This window comes from Plectropomus leopardus, chromosome 1, assembly GCF_008729295.1.
Source record: "Plectropomus leopardus isolate mb chromosome 1, YSFRI_Pleo_2.0, whole genome shotgun sequence".
NCBI lineage: Eukaryota > Metazoa > Chordata > Actinopteri > Perciformes > Serranidae > Plectropomus > Plectropomus leopardus.
This window is the reverse complement of record NC_056463.1, coordinates 14,943,891-14,966,840: the sequence shown is the minus strand read 5'-3', so window position 1 is coordinate 14,966,840 and position 22,950 is coordinate 14,943,891. Positions and strand designations below refer to the sequence as shown.

The window sequence follows — 22,950 nt, the reverse complement described above, 5'->3', positions numbered from 1 at the left end:
CAAGCTCACTACCGTCAACGAGCGGCCTCGAGAGGAAAATTACGAAAACAATGGCTGAATAACAAACATCAACATTGAAGGAACTGCCAGTTCCTCTGCTGACACCTGCATACGCGGTAAAGACAGAAGACAGTAGACCGAAGACGAAAAGCGAGCTACAAGGAAATAATTCAACCGAGCGCGAGATAAAACGAGGGTTAGCACCGGAGCTGCTTTTCCGAGGTGGCGAAAGCTAACGACCTGAAGACTCCAAACCGATGGTGAGCTAGTCAGTTTTTGCGACAGCTATTTTATCTTATTCCTGATTCCTAATTTCTATTTTCGAAAAATGAAGCCACATAATTGAGATGGTTACCCGCACGGTAAACACCGTATGCTGTATGTTGCGTCACTGTGATGTTGTGATGCTAACGTTAGCTTGTTTCCGATGCTAAGGCTGCTGGTTAGCATTGCTTTACTGCGGAGCGGCTGAACTTATCTTCGTGAAGATCGTCAAATCAGTTTGAATTTGTTGTTTGATACTTATGTATCCTCTCACAGTAAAATGCTGTCATCGCCACTGTTCTGCCGCTTGGTTAACCCTCTGTTTATCACAGTTTGTTATCAAATACCTGAGGGGTATTCAGTGAAAGTGGATAAAGGAAAAGCGTGGCTTATTTTGATAAGTCTCGCTATTTTAAATGAGAGATCTGTTACGTGAACATCGTTTATGTGAGTCCCCGCTCAGTAATTATGTCGAATAAAGACTGATCCAGTTCCAGCTGCTTGTAGTCTGCCGTATTTGGGCTCACCTAGGCCTACTCCACACCTCATAACAGCTAAAAGTTACTGTGGTGGTGGACTGCTTTCTTTAGTTAGAATAATTTAATTACAAAATAAAACTTTACAAAAGTGGCTTTTACTCTGCGTCAGTTTTGAAAACAGACTTCTGCACATTTCTCGTCCTTTTTTTTCTTATTGCTATTTGTATAATTCTTTCTGAAATTGCTGTTGCAAAATCAGATTTGCGTGAATTATTTACCGTTTCACGGAATTATTTATAATGACAAATTAATGATCAATATTCAGTGGGCACATAAATATGATTATTGATATGCATTTTTATGTTGTTTTTTAAAAAAATATTTATGTTATAAATATTATGTATATATATTTTAATATGCATTTTTATGTATTTAAAAAATATATTTTATGTTATATATATTATGTATATATATTTTTTAAATATTTATTTTTATATGAGTTTACTAAAAAATATGCAGCTGATAGTGACAACAGCAAATTTTGATACTGATGTTTTCATTTTGTGTCTTTGAGGATCATTTTAGGACCAAGTTTTCTTTAATTATGGAGAAATTCAAAAGTCTTTGTGAAAATTTAGCCAAAGCAACTGTGAAATATTAATGCAACAGTCAAATCTTTATATCTCTACACTCTGACTTCTCTTTATTCGTATGAGGGCTGCCGTGCTGAACAACATGTTCCCCTTAGTCCATCTCTTTTCTAAAGACAGCAAGGAAGGGACACGCTCCATGTCTGGTCATTTTTTTCATCCCATAGAAAGTCAGTGGGGAGAATAATGAAGCGGCCACACACACACACACACACACAAAAGCACACATTGGCCCCAAGGGAACTCTTCACTCTCTGAATGAAGACACAGAGGGAGGTAGAGTGGATGGGACCAATGTGAACTATTCACATACACTTTTAAGGGCCCTGGTGGTGGTGTTGATGGGTGGGGGGTGGATGACATAAAGACACAGAAAGAAAGATGTGAAAATGCAGTTTATATATCATATAATTTCATTTTTATGGCTTGAGGACTTTAGAAGAAGGAGAAGCTAAGATTTTTTTTCATTTTCAGGCCAAACACATATGAGATTTTGTCACATAATTCATTTACATAATTTAAAATCTATGTTAGGCTACAGTGTAACATTACTTAACTGCAGAAGGAGCAGTGTTACGTGGCAGTACTAGTGAAGCACAAGAGAAGAAACAAAGGACAAAGACAGGAAGAAAATGTTAGAAGGGTCGTCGTACCTCTTAGCTCATCATGACGCATCAGCCTCCAGCCCCGCCCCGCCCTGTCCTGTGTGTGTGTGTGTGTGTGCACGTGTGTGTGTGTGTGTGTTTGAGCATCTTTAGTATCACAATCAGTGCTCTGGCTGAGTCTGAGCCAGAGGATCCATTAGAGCTGATTGAGGAGCACAAGGGTGCAGACGTAACCCTGAGAGAAGGTGACGAGAACACACGCACACACACACACACACACACACACACACACACAACACACACACACACACATAAAGCATAAGTCAAACTCAAGCATGCACATACTGTATACATGCACACGAGTGTTTTGCTGGTATGCACTGTTTGCATGTATACCTGCAAGAGGTAATGCACCAGAATTCGTGTGTAACCCATGTTATCAGGAAAGCTGTGATCATGTGATCAATGTGCTAATGAAGGAAGTAGTGTGAAGAGCAAAGGTCAGTGTGAAGAGCAAAGGTCAGTGTGAAGAGGCATGTTGGGGGTGGTGGATGGGTCAAACAAATACACAACTAACTTACTGTAACTGTAACTGTGATTTTTTTTCCCCTAAAGCTAACCTAAGCAGTGGGGGCTTACATTTGTTGGGTGTTTATTTGCTAGGTTTCAGACTTACTGTTGTATTTGGATATATTGACTACTGTGCTGTGATTGGCTAATATTTATCATGCTGACATTAGGGCTCATTTATGCTCAATGTTGGAGACAGAGACAGTTGGAGCCTTCTGTCCATGCTCATTTCGTCTATATTTTTTTATGTTTTTGGAAACCTTATACGTATGACATAGAGCAGTGGAGATCATCGGGACAATGTAGCATAGTTCAAGTGAGATTCAACTATAGGAGATAACAAATTAGAGAAATTTTAAGAAGGACGGAAAGATTTGGTAATGTATACTTCTAGATAATAATATATAGTGAAAATAGTTAAATGTGTTCTCCGTCCACATGTTTGGATGTATTTAATGGCCTCACAGACCAACACCATCCACATACATTATTACAATCTCCTCAACTGTTGCCTCGTTTGTTTTTGTGAGAAATTTTTGACTCTGCCCTCAAGTGCCATCTATTGGGCTTATCCGTGCTTTCATAAAGGACACATGAAAGTGTTTATGTTTGAAATGGACATATGTATTTTCTTATTTAAAGGGAACATAAATGAGCCTACAGACATCAGAGGAGGTTAAGGGACAGTACAGGAGGGTGAGACCAGGTTGATCACTCTTCGGTAAAAATAAAGAGTGCCCCAGGGACGATGTTTCTCTGTAGGCTAACCTGGAAGCCCTTATTCCCTTGTGAAAAAGACAATTTTTTTTTTTCCATTGTATTTTAGATTATTGCAGACTGTAATCTCTGTGGTAAACAAACATTTATGATACTTACACGTTTTGTTCAGCAAGATAATCTCCACAAATGAACATTTTCAGGATTTTTGAAGCCTGAATGTAATCGCCAGGAGTGAAAAGCTGATGTTAGGCTGAAATGAACTACACTGCGGTCGCGTTGCTAATGCTACGAGACTGTAAAAGCTGTGTTTGGCGCGATGATGTTTTGTAGTCTCACTTAGCCACGTGTCGGTGACCATCTTTTTTTAGACACATCAAAGCTTCAAAGTTTGTGAGTGGGGTATTTAATGACTTATTTTATGTCATAGAACAAAACGTAAAAGTCTCTTAAGCTTGTGTTAACTACAGACCTCATTTCTAAAAAAAAAATCCATTCAAAAAACACATTGACTTTGAGACGAGGGAACCAGAGATGCTGAAATGCTAACAGCTTTCCGGGATTTAGGCCTCATTACTGCAGTTCTCTATAATGTGCATATACCAGCTATGCGCATCACTTTATAGTGTCCCTTGGAAACGGTTGTGCTGTGAGCTTCTTGCGGCCCTTTTTCTTCAGTGCTGTGCAGTGTCCTCAAATTGATGAAAACGTTTTGGAATCTTTTTGTTTTGTGTATTTGTGTTTTAATTTTCTTATTGTTGAGCTCTCAGGGCCACTAGTTAAACTACAATTATATAGTATATTATGAGCAGTCATCCTTATTCAGAAGAAGGGAGCCAAGTACAGAGAGAAGGATGAGACTAGATGTGCGTTTTACATGGTGAAGTCCAAATGTGTTTACACTGGGGGTTATGAAAGGACAAGTGCGAGAAGTCAAAATATGTTTCAGAGAAAAATTGTGAGGACAGGTGTTTCTCTGTTGACAGAGGAGAACAGAAGGTTTGTGCCTCTTGTCTCTGTCGTGGTGTCAGACGGGAGCAGGGAGAGGATCACTGGAGAGGAGCTGAGTGAGGGCGAGAGAGGGGTGACAACACACGGATGATGGGCCTGGTGCTGTGGAGAGCACAGAGGCAGTGCTGGAGGAGGTCACACTTCAGCACGCTGCAGAGTGACAGTGTTTGGCTTGATGTCAGATCAGGAGGCTCCTTCTTGTCACAAGCAAGAGGTCACATGATTGCCCAGAGTCTTAATAAAGCACTACACACACACACACACACACACACACACATTCATTAAAATGTATAAATACACATGGAGTAGGTACACTGCAAAAGCAAAGTGAAAATATTTTTAACCACCCATGACTTGCTTTTGGCAGGCTGCTCCATTTAGGAGCTACTTGGATCTTGGCATAAATATCTTTTCCAATCAAGGGTCTCAGTATCCCAAACATAGAAACATAAATTAGCAGAATATAAATATGTAAGCTGTATCTGGTCTCCTTTGCTTTCAGTGGGTATGAAAAAAAATCCATCTTCTGACCACTGGGTGGAGCCAGCTGGACTAGAAATAAGGCTGCACATTTATACTCTAGTTTTTATGCAAAAAGGAAACCTGAGAGGAGACACCTGTGTTGTAATTTTTTTAGTTTGTAAATGTAAGCTTCCTTGGACTTAGGTTTAGTCTGTTTTTTGCAACTTAACTTAGGCTACCTCCAGTTAGCTCATGGATCATCATCATCTCAGAGTCTGAGTTTCTGTAGTGTGAATACTTTGCTTTGGAAAGTACTAAATACATACTCAAGTGCTCCATTTGAAGGTATACTTCAGTCTTCAAATGACAACTTCTTTGCTAATTGCTCACCTTTTGTTGCTTTCAATTCCTGAAGAAAATGTTGTCTTATTCTCATGCCTCCATGGAGAACGAAGAATCCAAAAACTGAGAACATTCTCGATGAATTTAAGTAAAAGGGTAAACAGAGGCAAAACTATATTAAAACTTCAGTTTAGAAACTCTTACACAACTCATGCAGTATAACACAACAACTGTTTATCCAATTGTATGCGCAGTGCTTCACAAACAGACAAGCCTTTCTGATGGACAGCTGAACTGAAAGTAAAACTTATCTGTGCTCTTTTTAAAGCCAGACTTAATTGACAAAAACAGTAATTTTACCTCACTGAACATTAGAGCTTCTGAAGTACTACTGCCTCCATCAGTAGTTTGTTTGCGTTATTGTGGGACTTTGCTGAATCCAAACTTAGCAATTAAAATACCAAAGATTAAACTTTTGTTGAGATTAGTGCCCACAGGTTGTGGAATATTGTGGTAAACCAAATCTCAGCTAAAAATGATCAGATTTAACATTAAGTGGTCCAAATGTGATCTGCATACAAACGGGAAGTTTAGCAGTACAACAAGTCAAGGAGAACATGTATGTACCCAGTTGAAATATCATATGTTAAACTTTGATAAAAATGTGTGCAATTTTCTGGTTTTGCATCCCATTTTCCACATGATACATCACTTTGGTGTGTTTCTAAAAAAAAAAAAAAACATTAAAAAGTCTAACCCCTACATTTGTCACATCTGCATAAAGATTAAAATGTCTTCTGTCAGGATCAACAACTCTCAGCACAACATGATGTATGGCCTTAATATAAACCAAAAGCTTCAGATAAATTCATGAATTGTACTAGAGGAGAACAAATATGATGAGTAAAAGAGCTGCCATATCTCTTAACCTTCATATTCTCTGGGAATTGTCTGAAAAGCTTGACTTTATAACTTCCTTATCCAATTATCTTCTGCCAGACTGTGAGAGAAATGTTAACCTTTAACAGCGATAACAAGGACATGAGGTTGAGACTGGACAGAGGACAATTAGGTGTGTGTGTGTGTGTGTGTGTGCTGTATAAAAAGAGACAGAGACTTGATAATTTATTTTATTATTAAAAGTGTTTGTGATGTGCTTGTTCTTCTGTGCTGTGAATAAGGAAACAAATTACTCCAATAAACAAACATAGTGCTTCTATTTTATACAGTGGGCAGAAAAAAACGTCAATATTATTAATGTTGTGAACAATTTCTTTCATAATTTGAATTATTATCAGTTGTCTTGAAGGTGGGTCATTACAAAGTGGACACAATGTGGCACATAGTAAATGTTTCTATAACAAGTAATATGAAACCAACAAGTAAGTAACACAAAAACAACAGCCTGCATCTTCATTTATTGTCCACTAGATGTAACTCTAATCTAAACAGTAGGCTTGGTGACACATTCATGATACATTTTGTGCTCCACAACAAGAACGTCAAGTGTCATTATGTTTGTGTGCTTTCTGTTGCAAAAGTTGAACATGATGCCATTAATACTAATTATCTTTATATTCTCTGTCATGTTGGAGGAGGAAATGTGCTGAAGAGAAAAAGACAAAAAGACTCAAAAGTTGCTTTATTATTTAAGACATGGCCCTTATTATTGCGATGGAACTGGAGTGTTTTTCCGTCATTATATTTGGATCAAAACAGCATAATGAAAATTTGTAAAAACACAAAGTGAATTTAATTTTTTGTTTTCTGTTTAATTTGAGTTTTCACAGAGTTTATTTAAACCAGAATTATTCCAGGCTTTGGATTAAATATCCTGTGTTTAGTAATCCATCAATGCTTTTGTGTTATCATTGCATTAACACTTGCTTTTGTCAGATAGACTGAATCTCTGCAAAATTTGTTCTACAATCATATTTATTGTGCATTTTTATCAATAGCAATTTAACAGTCTTAGTTGGTTTTCACATGCTGTGTCATTTCTGCAGGCTGCAGCTGTTTTTAAAGAATGTTTTTGTTGTTTTCCACAACACAGATGGATCTTAATCAGCAGTCATCGGTACAAATAGCTGATGCCTTTTATGTGGCAAACAAAATCAAACATCTGACATAACAGACCAATTACATCTCACGCAGATTATCTGTGATACTATCAGCAGTCTTCCCCAGCAGATAATGGTGTGTGTGTGGACTGAAATATGAATACAGCCAACACTGCGCTGCAAGACTGGATCAAAGAGCTCTTTGGTGTTAAGCTGAAATCGATCTCGGGTTAAGACTTATGTGGATTTGAGGAAAAGTGTTTTGAAGGGATTTTTGGAGACATCACAGATCAGTCAGACCAGCTTTATCTTACCTTTTGAAATCGAGGTTTTTTGGTACGTTGTGTGATTGACCTTTGCCTGTGATTCTATTTTCACAGCAGGAGGTTACACACGAAAACCCAGATACACTTCGCTATACTACCTCAGTCTTCAGTTGTACGATAAAGTTTGGTTTATGCTAGTAAAGGTGATATTTTTTTGACCTCTATGATATGAAAACAGAACTTTACTGTCTGAGCGTTTGAGCTGTCTAATTCTGGGCTTTTGTCTTTGTTGTGTCTCCATGTCTTCTGTCCCCCCATCATCCTGTCTGTGACCTGGACATTGATCTCAGAGTGCCATGCTGAAGGACGTCCTAAAATGCATCTCATGGAGAGTGGAGGTTTGCTGAAGAGGCAAGGATGTACAGAAAGTCTTCTCGGCACCCATGACATGAAAAAGGTGTGACACACAGCTGATTATGCATCTGTGAAACACATCACATTTACCTGACATCACTTTAAAATGACAGCTCGGAAGCAGAGCTCTTTTATTTTGTTAAATGTCTGTTTCCTCAACTCCTTTCTCATCATTTCTCTTTCTTGCCCCCTCTGCTTGCCTCCCAGGTGAGAGGGACCAAGATGCAAAGAGAGGAGGCAAGAAAAGGAATCTGGGATGTACAAACTGTGACATTAGAAAAGCCCCCAGTGCAGCTCAGCCTCAAATGGAGTGTTCAGTTCACAACACTGAACTTTAGCATGTAGCTTAACTTTCCTGAAATAAAAGCCCACCTGGAAGGATATCAGTCTTTTTGCACAATGTTCAGATGCCTTTCATAAACCTTGGAATTTCTTTCAAAAACATGGAAAAAAGGCAATCATCAACTTGAATTGAAATGTCCCACTAATTCCAAGAAACTATTAAAAGTTGACAAGAAAATTAGCCCAAACTTCGCTTAAAAAAGAAAAAAAAAATCAAATGACTTGTGGAAAAAAATCAAGAAAAATATATCATTGTTATAATTACATATTTGAAATTAGATTGCAGAAAAACAAATTATTATTATTTATTTTAACACTTTTCAGGTCATTTTCTGTTTTTATTCTGTCACTTTTCTTTCATTTCTGCATAACCAGTTTAACCAGTTGTCTTTTTTTTTTTTTTTGGCACAACTTTTAAACCAGCATGGACAAGAACTCCTTGAAAGGCTCAGATAAAAAGTAAATGTAAACACCTACAATTCCATGAAACCTTGGCAGACTCCTGCTGATGAGGATTATGTGATACGATCCACAGCTCCAAAACATTTACAATACTACATGGATCCTGAGGGGAAACTGCTGGTCAAAAATGAACACTGAACATCACATTTAATGCATCAGTTACATGCATATATGTAATATGCATCAGTGACCTCCACTCCACTCACAGTTTATGGTGTGTTATAAACAGCTCCCTGTTTTAAAGTAAAAATAATAGATGTGGAGTTGACATGACTGTCATTTCTTCATAATAACAGACAATCTCGTTCTAGTCAATTAAAGGTGTGATAATATAATCTCAGCAACAGACCACACTGTGTTTGTCTCTGCAGCCTAATGAAACATATAATACATCTCACCTTGACCTTTATTACAGCTATGTAAAGTGCTGTAGACAGACACAAACATCCTGTTAGAGATATAAACACATCCTTTCTTGACATGTCATAAAAACATGAGGGCAAGTCATAAAGGCATGAGGGCAGGCAATAAAGAATATTTGCCATCCGTTGTGGCTACAAAAACATCCACAATATTACCAAATACTCACTTGTGATGAAAAGCATGAGTGAAGTAACAGTAAGCAGTTGTGTTGTTGACCTATAAGCTGATATGTTTATTTTGAAGGCTAGCAAGTCTTATTCTGCATTGCACAGGCTTGGGTTTCATAGAAAGTGTGACCTCTACTATAGTAAAACACTATTTTGAAAATGCTATCATAAGTAAACATCCAGCATTTAGAATTTTACCTCGTAGAAGTACAAAGGGCAGCAAAATTGCCTCCATTAAAGTGCTATATTACATTACTGATATGTAAGCAGCATTTTCAAGTGTATTTTAATGTCCATGTTCTTGGTGGCGTTGATTAAAACAACTTTATCTACTTTCATTGAAACTGTAACAATGCATTCAATATGTTTTGAGTTTCAAAATCTTAATGCACGGTAACAGCTGTTAAAAAATGTAGTGCATTAAAAGTGTTTCCCACTGAAATGTTACCAAGTATATAGAAGCGTAAAAGTACTTGACCAAGGCAAACTCGAAGCACAAGTACCTCAGAATTGTACAAAATCTTGCTTGTTTGATCCGTACAAAAACCGAGTAAAACGAAGTTGTGATAGTTCAGTGAGTTTTAGAGGTGCTGATGGCAGCCAAGCGTGCAGAAGAACCAACGTGGCCGAAACTTGAATGGCCTTATATAGAGTCCCTGTTTGGTGCGTCGGCTCTGTGCCACTGTGTAAACAACATAGTGGACTTTGTGGAAGAGGACCCGCTCCATATGTAGATATATAAGGCTCATACTTAGGTAATTACTGATTACATGATTACTTTTTTTTTTTTTATCTTGGTCTCTGAATATTTTCATGTGGGCAATATTACTGAAATGTCCTTAAAACTTACATTTAAACCATGAAGTACAAACCTCACAACCACTGATTACTGTCAAACTTTTACTGAAAGTTTTTAATATAAAGAGGAATATATTCTACATTAAGCTTTTTACTGAAAATAATATATTCACATGCAACCTCTTTGTAATCACTAACACTTTGATCAGTAACTGTATATAATTACACACACACACACACACACACACACACACACACACACACACATATATATATATATTTCATAGTAACTGTAACATATTAGGATTAGGTTTATATTGTAGTTTAATTACATAACTCTGTTTCTGTAACTAGCCTACTTACTCCCTGGTACTTTTCTTTTATGCCAGTAGTGGCATTGTTAGACCTCAGAGGCTTCAGCCCTGAATGTTTTAAATTGCCACCAGTCTAAACTATATTCAAAAATAAAAATAGCCCTAGTAATAATAAAAGGCCCAAGATCTTATAATCTGTCATTCTGTTCATTTAGCCTACTTGAATATATGTACTTAGTTAGATTCCACTGCTATTAACATAAATGCATTTATTTAACTATTTTTCCAACTCTAGTCAATACATTTTTTAATGTTAGCTGTTGTAAAATATTCTGTTTCTATTCAATAATAATTACAAACATCTAGTAATAATATGAACACCACAACTTATAATTAATATGGAAGGGCAGGAACATTTTGAATGGTAGGTAATGTGCCAGACTGCATACAAGGGCATATAAATAGAGCTTATTCTTGAAAAAATACGTAACTAACTAAATATTCACAGGTAAAAAATCCCCCCACTGAGGTCTGGGCTAAGTCCCCAATGTCCTGAAATCCTGGAAAGGCCCCCGTCTGCCTATATATAAATATAATATTATATATATATATATATATATATATATATATATAATGTCTCTTTTGGCCATATATATATATATTCTACACTCTTTAATGCTGAGCTAACCTCTGGCCTATTGTCACTTCCACGCATTCATAATGTCAAAAGTGTTTATAAACTGTAGGAAGTTGAGGCTTACATGGGGCCCCTGAAGGCATCATTGTGTTTTCTCAGGGCTTTCCAGTGAACAGTTAATGTCTCTTTTGGCCGTCCTTTTCCTTCTCCTCCCACACAGCCAAACCAGTACAAACATTTCGGTACAGTGAGGAGACTCTCCAAGTAGCCGTCCTTCTCAGGGCACCTACAGGGAGAAAAACTAAAAAAAAAAAAGAGATGGCACAAACCGACAGCCAAAGTTCAACTTTCCCTGAGATAGTGGAGCTAAACGTGGGTGGACAGGTGTATGTGACCCGACTTGAAACTATCACGGCGGTGCCCAACTCTCTGCTGTGGACCAAGTTCACCCAGAGCTCCCCGGGCGACCTGCCAAAAGACAGCAAGGGCCGCTTCTTCTTCGACCGGGACGGCTTTCTCTTCCGCTACATTTTGGATTATTTGCGCGACTCGGAGCTTTTTCTGCCCGAGTTTTTCAAAGAGAGGAGGAGGCTGCAGAGAGAAGCGGACTTCTTCCAGCTGCCGGAGCTGTCGAGGCGCCTCGCAGCGGTCAGCAAAGACACGGACACGGAGGACAGCGAGGAGGCTGAGCTCACCAGCCCGGCCACCTCCTCCTCGGACAGGACCCTGCGCTCTCCCGGGGCCAGCTCCGGGTACATCACCATCGGGTACAGAGGCAGCTACACCATCGGGAGGGACATCCAGGCGGACGCAAAGTTCCGCAGAGTCGCCAGAATAACCGTGTGCAGCAAGATCTCCCTGGCTAAAGAGGTTTTTGGAGACACCCTGAATGAGAGCCGAGACCCGGACCGCCCGCCGGACAAATACACCGCCAGGTATTACCTCAAGTATAACTTTCTGGAGCAGGCGTTTGACCGGCTGGCTGAAGCTGGTTTCCACATGGTGGCCTGCAACTCTACTGGGACCTGCTCATACGCCAGTAACGACCCGGGGGAAGACAAACTGTGGACCAGTTACACCGAGTATGTTTTCTCCCGGTGAAGATCACATTCATGCTCACAACTTATTATAACCAACACTTGGAGCAATCATCACTTGTAATAGTTCATGCATCAATTAACACCCCAAACTGCTAGATTCAGCCTTGTGTATTTTCACTTTCTTGTGTTTTTGTCACTCTCTGCTCTCTGCAGTTGGATCAGCCACTGTTTAACTTTTCTGCCATTTTCTCTTCTACTTCTGTAAAAGGAAGACTTGCTGCAAGTCTTATTGGTTGGCAAGGAGCAAAACAAAATGACTTATTTATGTCATCTGACCTTTCACAGAGAATGCTTTGTTTTTAAGTTAATGACATAAATGGTTACTCAACGTGGCAGAAATGTTAGAAGCTGGTTTATTTTGATCCTCACTGAGCTTTGCTTACATTGTCATGTTTATAAAGAGGCCCCCGATGATCTGAACACATTAGTATACTGTTAATAGACTAATGTTTAAAAATCTTTTAATCTCTTTAATTTTGGGGACTGATAGAAATGCATCTTTGATATGATATTTTAAGTTTTATAATGTTTTTTGTTTAATTTGAATATGTCAACAACAGATACAGTATCCCTGCCTTCAGGACTACACATTGGGACTTTTTTCCATTGTGCTTCATTGTCATGTGCTATCTATAAGCTGCTGTCATTGTTTTCTCTTTAGATATAAAGCTACAGCAAATAATAAAGTGTGACATTGTAACACTATCCACCTTATCGTCCCCTTCAGTTCACTGTGAAAATGTATTTAACATGTCTTAATGCCTAAGTAAAAGCAAACATATTTCTTCTCAGGTCAGAAGTAGAGCTGCAATGATCAGTCGATTGGGTAATTTAGAAACAATTAGCAAAAATGTCAAACATTTCCTGGTTTCAACTACTTTAAAGTGAGGATATGCTGCTTTTATGGGTCATTTATGTTAGGAGAAGAAGAGTCTCGGGGTTTGGGATTGTTGAAGAAATTTGGAGATGTCACTTTGGGTTTTGAAAAATCTTGATGAGCGTTTTTTACATATTTCTGGCCATTTTATAGACTAAAAGGATTAATCAATCAAAAATAACTGTCAAATTACTTTATAATGAAAAAAAAAAACAGGATCCAGGAAGAGTTACAGGAGTGCGGACAACCGGCTTCTCCAGAGTTGCATAGGTGATTTTGGGAGGGATGCAGGGTACATACACCCCTCAATATTGAAACCCGCGCCCCAAATGTAATATGAAGCTAGCAGAGAACTTTTTTTCTGATGAAATTTAAGGCATCTCAAGTTTAAATTGATGTGGGAAAGGCAAAAATGGTTGCATAAAAATTTACTAGAATCCAGGAAATTAAGTGTGTCATGCTCAGAATTTCCTTGGGGAGAGTCACATGTGTCCTCCCTTGTCCTGAAATTAAATTTAGACTTAATAAAGTGTATTCATGGGATTTCCATCATGCATTCAGACTGATCTCATTCATGGATACTTTTACAAATATGGGCATTATTAGACATCAAATTGACCTCCTACTGAATGAGAGATAAATGTCACCAAAAAGGATTTGATGAGAATTTGGCCTGAATGAAGTCACATCATATAGTTTGTTTCACATATTCAGAGGTCACTGAACAATCGGGAGAAATTATGTTCATAATAACTTTATTACAACAGAAGGGCACTGCTATCTTAACTGCCCAGAATCTGAATGTCAACAGACACAGTTTGTCAAGTCATGTGTTTCGTAATTAAGGCTGCCATCAGTCATGGAACCAGAATACGCTGACCGTACGCAAGATGTCTTCATTCAAAACTCAGTTCAGACTTTGCTGATTTCTCCACACTCAACCTAATTTAAACCAAAGTTTGGAAGAGTTTGCATTTGTCATTTATCCTATGTTATGGTGTATCATATTCGTTATGTAAATTACGCTGAATTTTATTCATATTCTCTACTGATTCAATTAAATGTCCTTTCTTTTTACTTCAGGATGATATTTTATGTCCAGTTCAAGCTAAAATTAAGCCAACAAATTGTGGACAGGAACAGAACTTGGTGGCCAATCTGGCAGCATGTCTTTCTCTGTAACACAGAGGAGCTCTGTTATCTCCCGGGGGCAGGATGGGAGGGAGGAGGAGAAGGAGGAGGGGGTTTTCTCTTTGGCTGACAAGTACAGTAATCAAATGTCTGTTCCCTTGTGGGATCCTGGGGCACCAATCCAAACTATCCCAGGATCTAGTCTAATACAAAAAAAGGGCTTTGTGTGGGCTGTGTGAGAGTGTGCTTAAAATGTGAAACAAATAATCTGCAAAATGAATCATTTACTTGTCAGATGTCCTGCAGCATTGCTCGAGCTGTTAATATAAGATACACTATGGCTGATTTTTGTTTTCCCCTTAACTCTCTATATGCAAACAAATTGATATGAAGATATACACACAAATGAAGATGCACACACATAGAAATGTGCGTGCAGCCCTCCAACAACCAAACCGCCCACGCACACTTCTGCCACCAATGAGCTTCTTCAAAGATAGACTTTTCTTTGCAAGAGACCTCGTATTTGCTATCAGCTGATGCTGCCATCTGGACAGGAAAAAGGAAGGATCGACCGCGAGTCTTCCTCTAGTGCAATCTCCAGAAACAGGACGTAGTCGACAAAAAAAGGGCAACTAGGGCTCAGCAAAGGTCCTCAGCATGTGTCTTAGTTTGCACATATTATTATGAGGAAACAATTGTGGTTGAATGCTTTAAATTGCTAAAACAAGGGTGCCCTCTAGTATCTTACATTGTCTGCATCGATTTGAGATCAAATGTAATGGGAGGACAAGTGATGGTCAAAAGATGCATAAAACACTCAATCAAAATTAAATTTCCTTTTTTGGTTCCTCTGAGATGAGGAGTTCTTTCTGCCAAGCACCTATTTCTTATACAGATCTTATTGTGTGTGCGTGTGTGTGTCCTTGATTAGAAAAAAAACAAAAAACACCTCCAAAACACATTTCACTTGATGCATGCTTTTTTTTCTCTGCACGAAAACTCAGTCAGCCAAACGCTGAAAATGCGCACACGCTCACACACACAAATGAACACACAGAGCGCAGGAGGGAGATAAAAAGAGCCAAATTAGCCAATTTGCAGAGTTGGAGATAACACAGTTTTCTTCATATCAGCCTCTATGTGCGAAATCTTTCACACTTTCTCTCACAGTGTCTGCCTCTAGCTCACTGCGACCTGCATGTAGTGGGTTTTTTTTAATTCCATCTCCAGCTCCTCTGATAGAGACACATCACACTGTTCACAGAGAGAACAACACATGAATTATTAATTAATAAGATGTGTTTCTCTTTGTTTAGGTGTGAGAGCGGAAAATAAAATTCGGTGGCCTTTAGTTGAACGTGAGAACAGTCTTCCTTTATTTCCATGTAATCTGAAATGTCCCGTTTACAATAGGGCGGTGAGGGGAGCACTGGCTGAGCCATTACACTTGCATTTATCAATATTGCAGGATTTCTCCGTGAGGCATAAGCATGACAAATGAAGGAACCCTGCAAACTTTAAAGTTTTTCCCCCCTCTGAGATATAACTCAACATTCTGACTCTGGATTTAACAACAACAAAATGACTGAGTGCCCCTCAGAAGAAAGGATTGAGGATATGGTTTTTCCACATGATGTTTTCAGAAGGGTGACACTGTGGAACTTTAGCTTGGCTCTCTTGTAATCATCTTACAAACAGTAGCACCATTAGTAAAGTTTCTACTGTAACTGAGAATCAGCAAGCCAACTGCTGACATTTCATAATAATCCATAATCACCTTAAATCTGCTTAAAACTGCAGTAAATATTTATTAATGAAACAAGGCCTTTAGTCAACACAAAAAAGTGCAAAACTGTTAATTGCAGAGTATATACACTTACTTAATTTATGTCAGCATAGTGAATCTTTTTGGGCCACAAATGCATCTGTTACATGAAAGACAAAAAATACCAGTTTACTGGAATAGTTTAACATTTTGGGAAAGCCCTGGTTGGCTTTTTTTTGCTGAGAGTTAGATGAGACGATTTATAAATCCTTAATGTATGCCTGCAGCCGGTTAGCTTAGCTTAGCACAAAGACAGGAAACATGGTGAAACAACAGGCCTGGCTCTTTCACCGGGTAACTAAATCTGCCTACCAGATCCCCTAAAGCTCACTGAAAAGGCTGTTCTCATGCACTGTTATATATTTATTCCTACAAAACACAATGCTTCAGAACGCCTATATAACCTGTGCAACCATGAGTGAGTAATACGTAAATAGCCCACAAAATCCCGAAGGCTGCAATCAAGTGACTGATGTGCTGATGTGAGTAAACAAGGAAGTAGTATTATAGTAGTATAGTATTACAGTAGAGCAAAATTCTGTGTTATGAAGCAGGTTGGAGAGGATGGGTCAAACAAACACAAGACTTTTTTGGGGAGATCGGTGTTTGTGTCCCATTATTTTAAGGTACATCATCACCATGGTTCATTTCCTAAACCTAGCCTATATAACTTTACTTACCTAAACCTAACCTATGTAACTTAATGTTAAGTACGTAATGTGACGACATCATTCAAGGGGCATGAATGTTGTACCATAAGTACCGTTTTGTGTAAAAGCACAATTTGTTTCTACACTTCTGTTTTTGTACAAATTCAACAAATAAGAAATAATGTCATTTAGTCAATTAGCTAACTGGTTGTAGCTTTATATTTACCATACAGACATGAGACATATCTCTTGTCTCAGTCAAGTCAGGCAAATAAGCAAATATCTGTATATCTAAAAATGATGAGCAGATCCTTTGAAGGTCTAGTGTGTAAGATTTAGTGGCATCTAGAGGTCAAGTTCCAAAACTGAAACTTCTTCCATGTCAAAGGTGTAGGAGAACTACAGTGGCTTATGGGAAAATGCAAATGGCACTATCTAGAACCAGCGCTCGATTTGTCCGCTCATTCTAAGTTTATAGAAACACAGCCATTCTTATTTTCAGGTGATTATAAACTAATGAAAACATAGTTATGAACATTATATACAATATATGTCAATATATTCCCCTAAATCCTACGCACTGGACCTTTAAAAGAATGATCAGTGAGCCAGAAAATCTCAGCACAACACCCTGCTGTGCCCTTTTTTTTGATAAGTTGACTGGTTGATATTTGATTTATTAGTAAAGCTCATCTTTTTTTTTTTTTTATAAACCTCAAATATTTGTGGTTTGTCTCTTAAAATATCTGTAATGTTTCTGATGAAATGCTCTGAAGAACAGAACAAACCAGGGCTGTTTAGCTGACAGTTAAATTTCTTAAACTTGGAAACAGCCGTTTACAAAAACAGTCTCAACTCGAGGTCCACTTCCGGCCTCATTCTTGTTGTTTGGATCATATCACATGGATCTCATTAGCCCATTAATGTGATTAGTTCCCATGGACTTTCCGTGATTCTGCACGCCTTAGGGACTTCTCATCCATATTCACTTAAAAGTTGAACTTGATATTTCAGTGTTGACCTCAGAAAAAGCAGTTGATGAAACAACTCAAGCTCCACTTACCCACTTGTTCTGGAGCTTTCCGTTGCTCTCTAATCTCTTCAGTTATCTTCAGCAAACACTTCACTGTTTGAATAAACCCTGAGAAAATTTACAGCCATTGACTGCTAATGTAAAACCCACATATGGTAACAAACCATCACAGGCGAACATCACTGCAGACTGTTAGCGTTTGAACACACAATTAGCCATTAAAGTGTTTGTGTTACCAAGCAGTGAACCCATTAAGGGTCCACACTTCTTAAATTATTAACAGTTTGAAGAATTGTGTTCTACTAAAAAAAAAAGAGATATTTTTATGTAACTTATCATAGTGAATATGATGCATTAGTTGCTTTGACAAGAAAACAAACGTCCTTACAAAAATCCTTTCTCAGAGTGGCAGTCTGACAGAGCCACTGAAACACTGTTTAAAGCCTCAATCCATCATTTGAGAACCAGCTATGTTCTTGAATTGTGACACTCTGATCTGATGCTGATATCTGTCATTCGGTTTGACAATCTTTTCAACACTTTTCTTATCACCATAGGGGATTTCAGCTTTAGTATAACCTCATTTACTCTACAGTTACATGAAGCGATGTGTTGGCACCTTCTGGGGTTAATATTTCATTATTTTTTGTGTGTGCAGATCCAAGTACAGCATGACGTCAACCACCGCACAGGAGGAAAGGTAAGACGCAGGAAATGAAAGCAATAATAAACTCTAGTCAGAATCAGTTAAGGGCAGACTGACATAAGCCTGTTTTGTCTTATGAAGTGAAATCCCAGCAGAAGCTTCTACTTTCCTGTTTCTTGTAGCAAAGCAGTGCAACACAAAAAACCCCAAACATATCAACTCAGAAGTAATCACAACAGCGTTACAGTCTATAAAACCTTTAAACAGTTTGTTCTAGTTTGATTACTTGAAGCAGCATTGAAGTTGCTGTGCTCTGAACATGGAGTTACATTTTCAAATCACACTGGCTCAATAGATGTTAGTGGGGGCGATCAAGCTGTCGAACTTTTGAAACTACAGATTACTTTTATCAAATAAAGAGACTTCATGCTTTCACAACAGCTTTGTGCAAGAAGCAGAAGTACTGCGCTGATGTTTGGTTAAATTTTTGTTTCTTGCTGTGATAAGACAACACAACCATCAACGCTTTTACTATTTAACAACTAACTTATTAAACGGGGAATTCATTCACGAAAAGGAATCATACACTGTTTAAAATATGGAACAGAGCCACTGTGATATCACTTTTTAACTTAGACCAAGCAGCAACTTGAGGGGCTAAAAAGTGATGCCAACATGGGAATGCCAAAAAAAGCAGTTCTTTTAATGGCCACTTGAGGCTGGCTCCAGAGGCAAGTCAGTCCCTGTATAACCCCGCGTTAAAATGACCAGCGTTACAGCAGAAATGAACATGAACTTCCTGCTACAAAAAAATATTTAGTCTTACATCTATTTTTTTTGTCTATAACTCACTCATTTGTGTTTTATTAAGGTGCAAAGCTACACATTTTTAGGGGCAGGCCGCTTTGAACAGGCTGTCTGCTGAGAGTGTCCTCTGCTTCTCAGTCAGATCCACCTCTTCCCCTCACACAGCCCCAGACTCTTGTCCAAATATGGACAGCTCTAAAAAAAAACTCAAGATGATGACAGCCAAAATGCCAAACTCGAGGCTACAAAATGGGAGTCGACAAACTAATAGGTGATATAACAGTAGCTACATCCATTATTTTATACATTCAATGGGTCGAAGCTTCGAGTTTGGCATTTTGGCCAATGCCATCTTTGTTTTTAGATCCAGAAGTGACCATATTTGGGCAAGAGGTGGAGCTGATTCATAGACTGTAAGCAACTGTTTAAGCAACAAAAACTGACAAGTTAGTGAAAATTTATCCACTGTAGGAAATGTTCAAGCATCAGGTGGCCATTCAAGGGACTGCAGTTTTTGGCACATATCGGCTTCATTTTTCAGCCCTGGAGGTTGCAGCTTCATCTCAATACATGAAATTACAGTTTGGTAATTTTTGGTCCTTAAAATACTTAAATAATTCTCTGGATATACTGTACATTTTCATATTTTTTGGCTTTTGTATGCAACTTTATTGCTTTTGAAACACTTAAAAGTTGCATGTCATGCTCTCAGCCAGGAAGGAGGGAATAAAGCCCAGGTTTGGCTGCAGACAGACAGATTATAATCAGTGATCCTCCAGTGGCCATGTTATCTGTCTCCTCCAAGCATTCAGCCTCAGTGCTTCTGACCGTAAAGCTCTGTCTCCTGTCTGCTCTGTGTAGTTTTGCTGGGCACAGGGAGGGTGTAAATGTCGCCAGCCTCTGCTGAGCTGCTCTCAGCGCCCAGCAGCAGGCCGGAGATTGGTGCAGCTCCCAGTGACAAAGCTGAGCCTTGCACTGTGCCGGTAAACTAAAAGGTAAAAGGCTGCCAGCATCAATCAGCTGCAGGGAACAGAGAGGAAGAGAAGGAGCATCCTCCTCCCCTGCTGTGGCTGCAGCGGGCTTCCTTTCACAAGAAGTGCAATCCCTCCTCCCTCCCTCACTCTCAGGGCTGTCTGAAAGGGCAAGATGTGGAGAAAAGTGTCTGTGAGACTATTACTAATGTCATTTTAGTTTGTTTTGTGAATAACATTTCACTGTTTTTGTCTTTTGTGTAATGGTTCAAGAAAACAGTATCTTCTGTCAGGAACAGATACTGGGGATAGTGTCACCCTCATAAAGTCATAAATTCACACCTTTCTTTGCCTTTGCAGTCTGGTTTTGAATGACTTATGGCCCAAAACAACATATTTAGTCTTCATCACAGTCTAAATGAGGATTTTAGAAAAAGTTTTTGTATCAGTCCTCATGTCTGTCCGTTGAGCTGTTTCTGTCCCTCTGCCTGTCTGTTTGGGCTCTGGACAATGTCACAGCAGCGATGATGCACTGAGAGGGACACTCGCCAGATATCTGCGAGGCACAGAAATGTCCACTTCCTCCTCACCGCTTCCTGTGTCCATTTGTCAGCGTTTAAATGTCAAGCTGAGTTTCAGACGCTAACTGTTTGCTGTGTTGTCAGAAAAACGTAGCTCAATAGTTACGAAACAGTTATTAAATCTCAAAAGGAGCAGTTTTTACGCTGGCTCTGAGAGCTCACTGTGGGTGGGTGTGTGTTTCCTGTGGGCAGTATTGGCAGGGGCAAACCCACACTAATACTTGTGGACCCCCTGTGGGTTGTCCCATTGCAGTTGCTCAAAGATACTCTTATTCATTTGAGCAAACCACTAAAGAGGAAGTTACTCTCTCTAAAACCTCTTAACCTTGGATTTGAAAAGATTAACAAGATTTTATGATCTGATTTTTTATCATTACATCTCAGCTCTTTACAACTGACTCACAGGCCGGGATGGATTACTGATTAATCTAGCGGACACAGAAGCAGAGGACCAAAGTGTCAGGGTTACTTTGGCCTTTATCTGAAAAAATGTCACTCAAATTAACACATGACAACCAGGAGGAGACTTTGATGACCAAAGAGACACAACTGAACTACAAAAACAACCACAAAGACACACAAAATGATTACTAAGAGATACAAAACAAAACTGAAAAAGGTAAAAAAAAAAAAACCCATCATAAAGTCTGCGTTTGCTCCTGTGTAGGCAATGTGGTGAGGTGTTTTAAATATCTTTGCCCGTGGATCCACTGTGTCATAATCCACCCACGCTCAGGGGACATCCAGGGACATTACATGCAGTATTATAGGCATAATCATAAACATTATGCATTAACCATATACTCTTACACTTGCCTATACTAAAGATCTTGAGAAATATTTATTATCCATTATGGTAAACTGATTTTGGCAATGCATAAATTTTGGATTTGCACATTATTTGCATATTTATGTTGTTGTTATCTTAAACTTTAATATTTGCACTCATTACATATTGCAACAGCTGCGCAGCAATTTTCCTTGGGATAAATAACATTTTATCTTATGTTAAGTAGATGTCTTTAACAGAGAATGGAGCCAGTTGTTCCAGAACTTTTAACTAATGATAAAATTTGTGGTCAACTAAACAGAGAGCCTCTTATGGAAACTTTTATAGTTTTTCCCCTGAAGCAAACAGTAAAAATAAATTGCAAAATAAAACTAGTACCACAAATAGCAACTTCTGGACATCTCTAAACTTCTCTAGTGAAAATAATTATATAAAAATAATTTTGAGGTTTTCTATATCCAAAGGCAGAAATGGGAGCCTTGAAAATTCTGAAGATTCTGTGACAAAGATGGTCATGATTTTCCATTTTGCTGCCCTGGGTACCTTTTAAAAATTTCCCATTGATGCTCATGACTCTCTCATGTGTCTCATGGTTACTTTCTCCCATCTGTACTTGTCAGTCAGAAATTTAAAAACTTACTGGAAAAATAACATTTTTACAAAAAGGAAGTAAAAGCATTTAATCAATCTGGTTAATTGTTCCACTCTCATGCTAAATATTAAGTATCTAATGACTCTACATGTGTTAGCCTGCCTGTTTTCTTTGACCCTCTGCTGTTTCTGGCTCATTGTGCTTGTGATATTTGAACGGGTCAGGCTGGAGTCACAAGAGTCATCCTAAATAGATGGAGCATGTCAGAAACTGACAGATGTCTCTACTTGAGCCTTTGGGGAACTGAACTCTCCCTTCCAAAAGACCAGGTCACAGTAAACCGTAAAAAACATTTCCATCCATCCGGCCAAGAGAGCTGGATGACCGATGTTTAACATCTCAGTTTGACTGTCTCTGCTCCGCAGAGAGCTGAGCGCTCCAAGAACCGATTCAATGATTTCTCCCAAGGTAAAACTCACCACATGGTCCAGGCTGCCACACTGACCCAGATACATCTCTGTTAACAATATTCTTGCAGTTTCCTTTTCTCAACTCAGAGGTTTCTCATTCATCGTGGCATGAAGACATAACTGTCAGATGTGCATGAGCTCTTGCAAATGTGTGTTTTGCATTGCTACGCAACTTCCTGACATAGGTGAAATACTGCTTAGTGCTTCTACAGTATTGTTTACTCACACAGAGGCTACATTACTGCAGTGTTTGCTCCCTCATATATAAGCAGTGGTCATCTGTAACTCAGAACCAACTTTTTAAATATCTTCTATAGCCTTTTTTTTAACACCACAGTGGCCACACAGCCACAGATTGTTCTTTATTTTTGGAATGTCAGAGCCTGAATCTGCTTTTTTATAGGGCACTTCCTCATTCAAAGGCTGCAGGACAATAACTTTCTCTTCCCGTTTGTCACTTGAACCTTGCTTCACCAATTTCCTGTGAAAGG

The 22,950-nt window shown here is 38.7% G+C and overlaps 1 protein-coding gene and 1 long non-coding RNA gene across 2 annotated transcripts; both read left to right on the top strand.

Moving 5' to 3' along the window:
• LOC121948057 lies at positions 1 to 8,221 on the top strand. Its single transcript, XR_006106128.1, has 3 exons — positions 1 to 260; positions 7,777 to 7,883; positions 8,048 to 8,221. It is a non-coding gene; the product is annotated as an uncharacterized LOC121948057 (long non-coding RNA).
• Positions 8,222 to 11,197: 2,976 nt separating this feature from the next.
• On the top strand, positions 11,198 to 12,788 carry LOC121948050 (BTB/POZ domain-containing protein KCTD12-like). Its single transcript, XM_042493305.1, has one exon. It carries the CDS (start codon positions 11,302 to 11,304, stop codon positions 12,082 to 12,084), a length of 783 nt encoding a protein of 260 aa, XP_042349239.1. The 5' UTR covers positions 11,198 to 11,301; the 3' UTR covers positions 12,085 to 12,788.
• Positions 12,789 to 22,950: the final 10,162 nt, after the last annotated feature.

What these genes read in the sequence shown, in the direction of transcription:
- LOC121948050 (XM_042493305.1), top strand. Translation starts at nt 11,302, where the DNA reads ATGGCACAAACCGACAGCCAAAGTTCAACTTTCCCTGAGATAGTGGAG.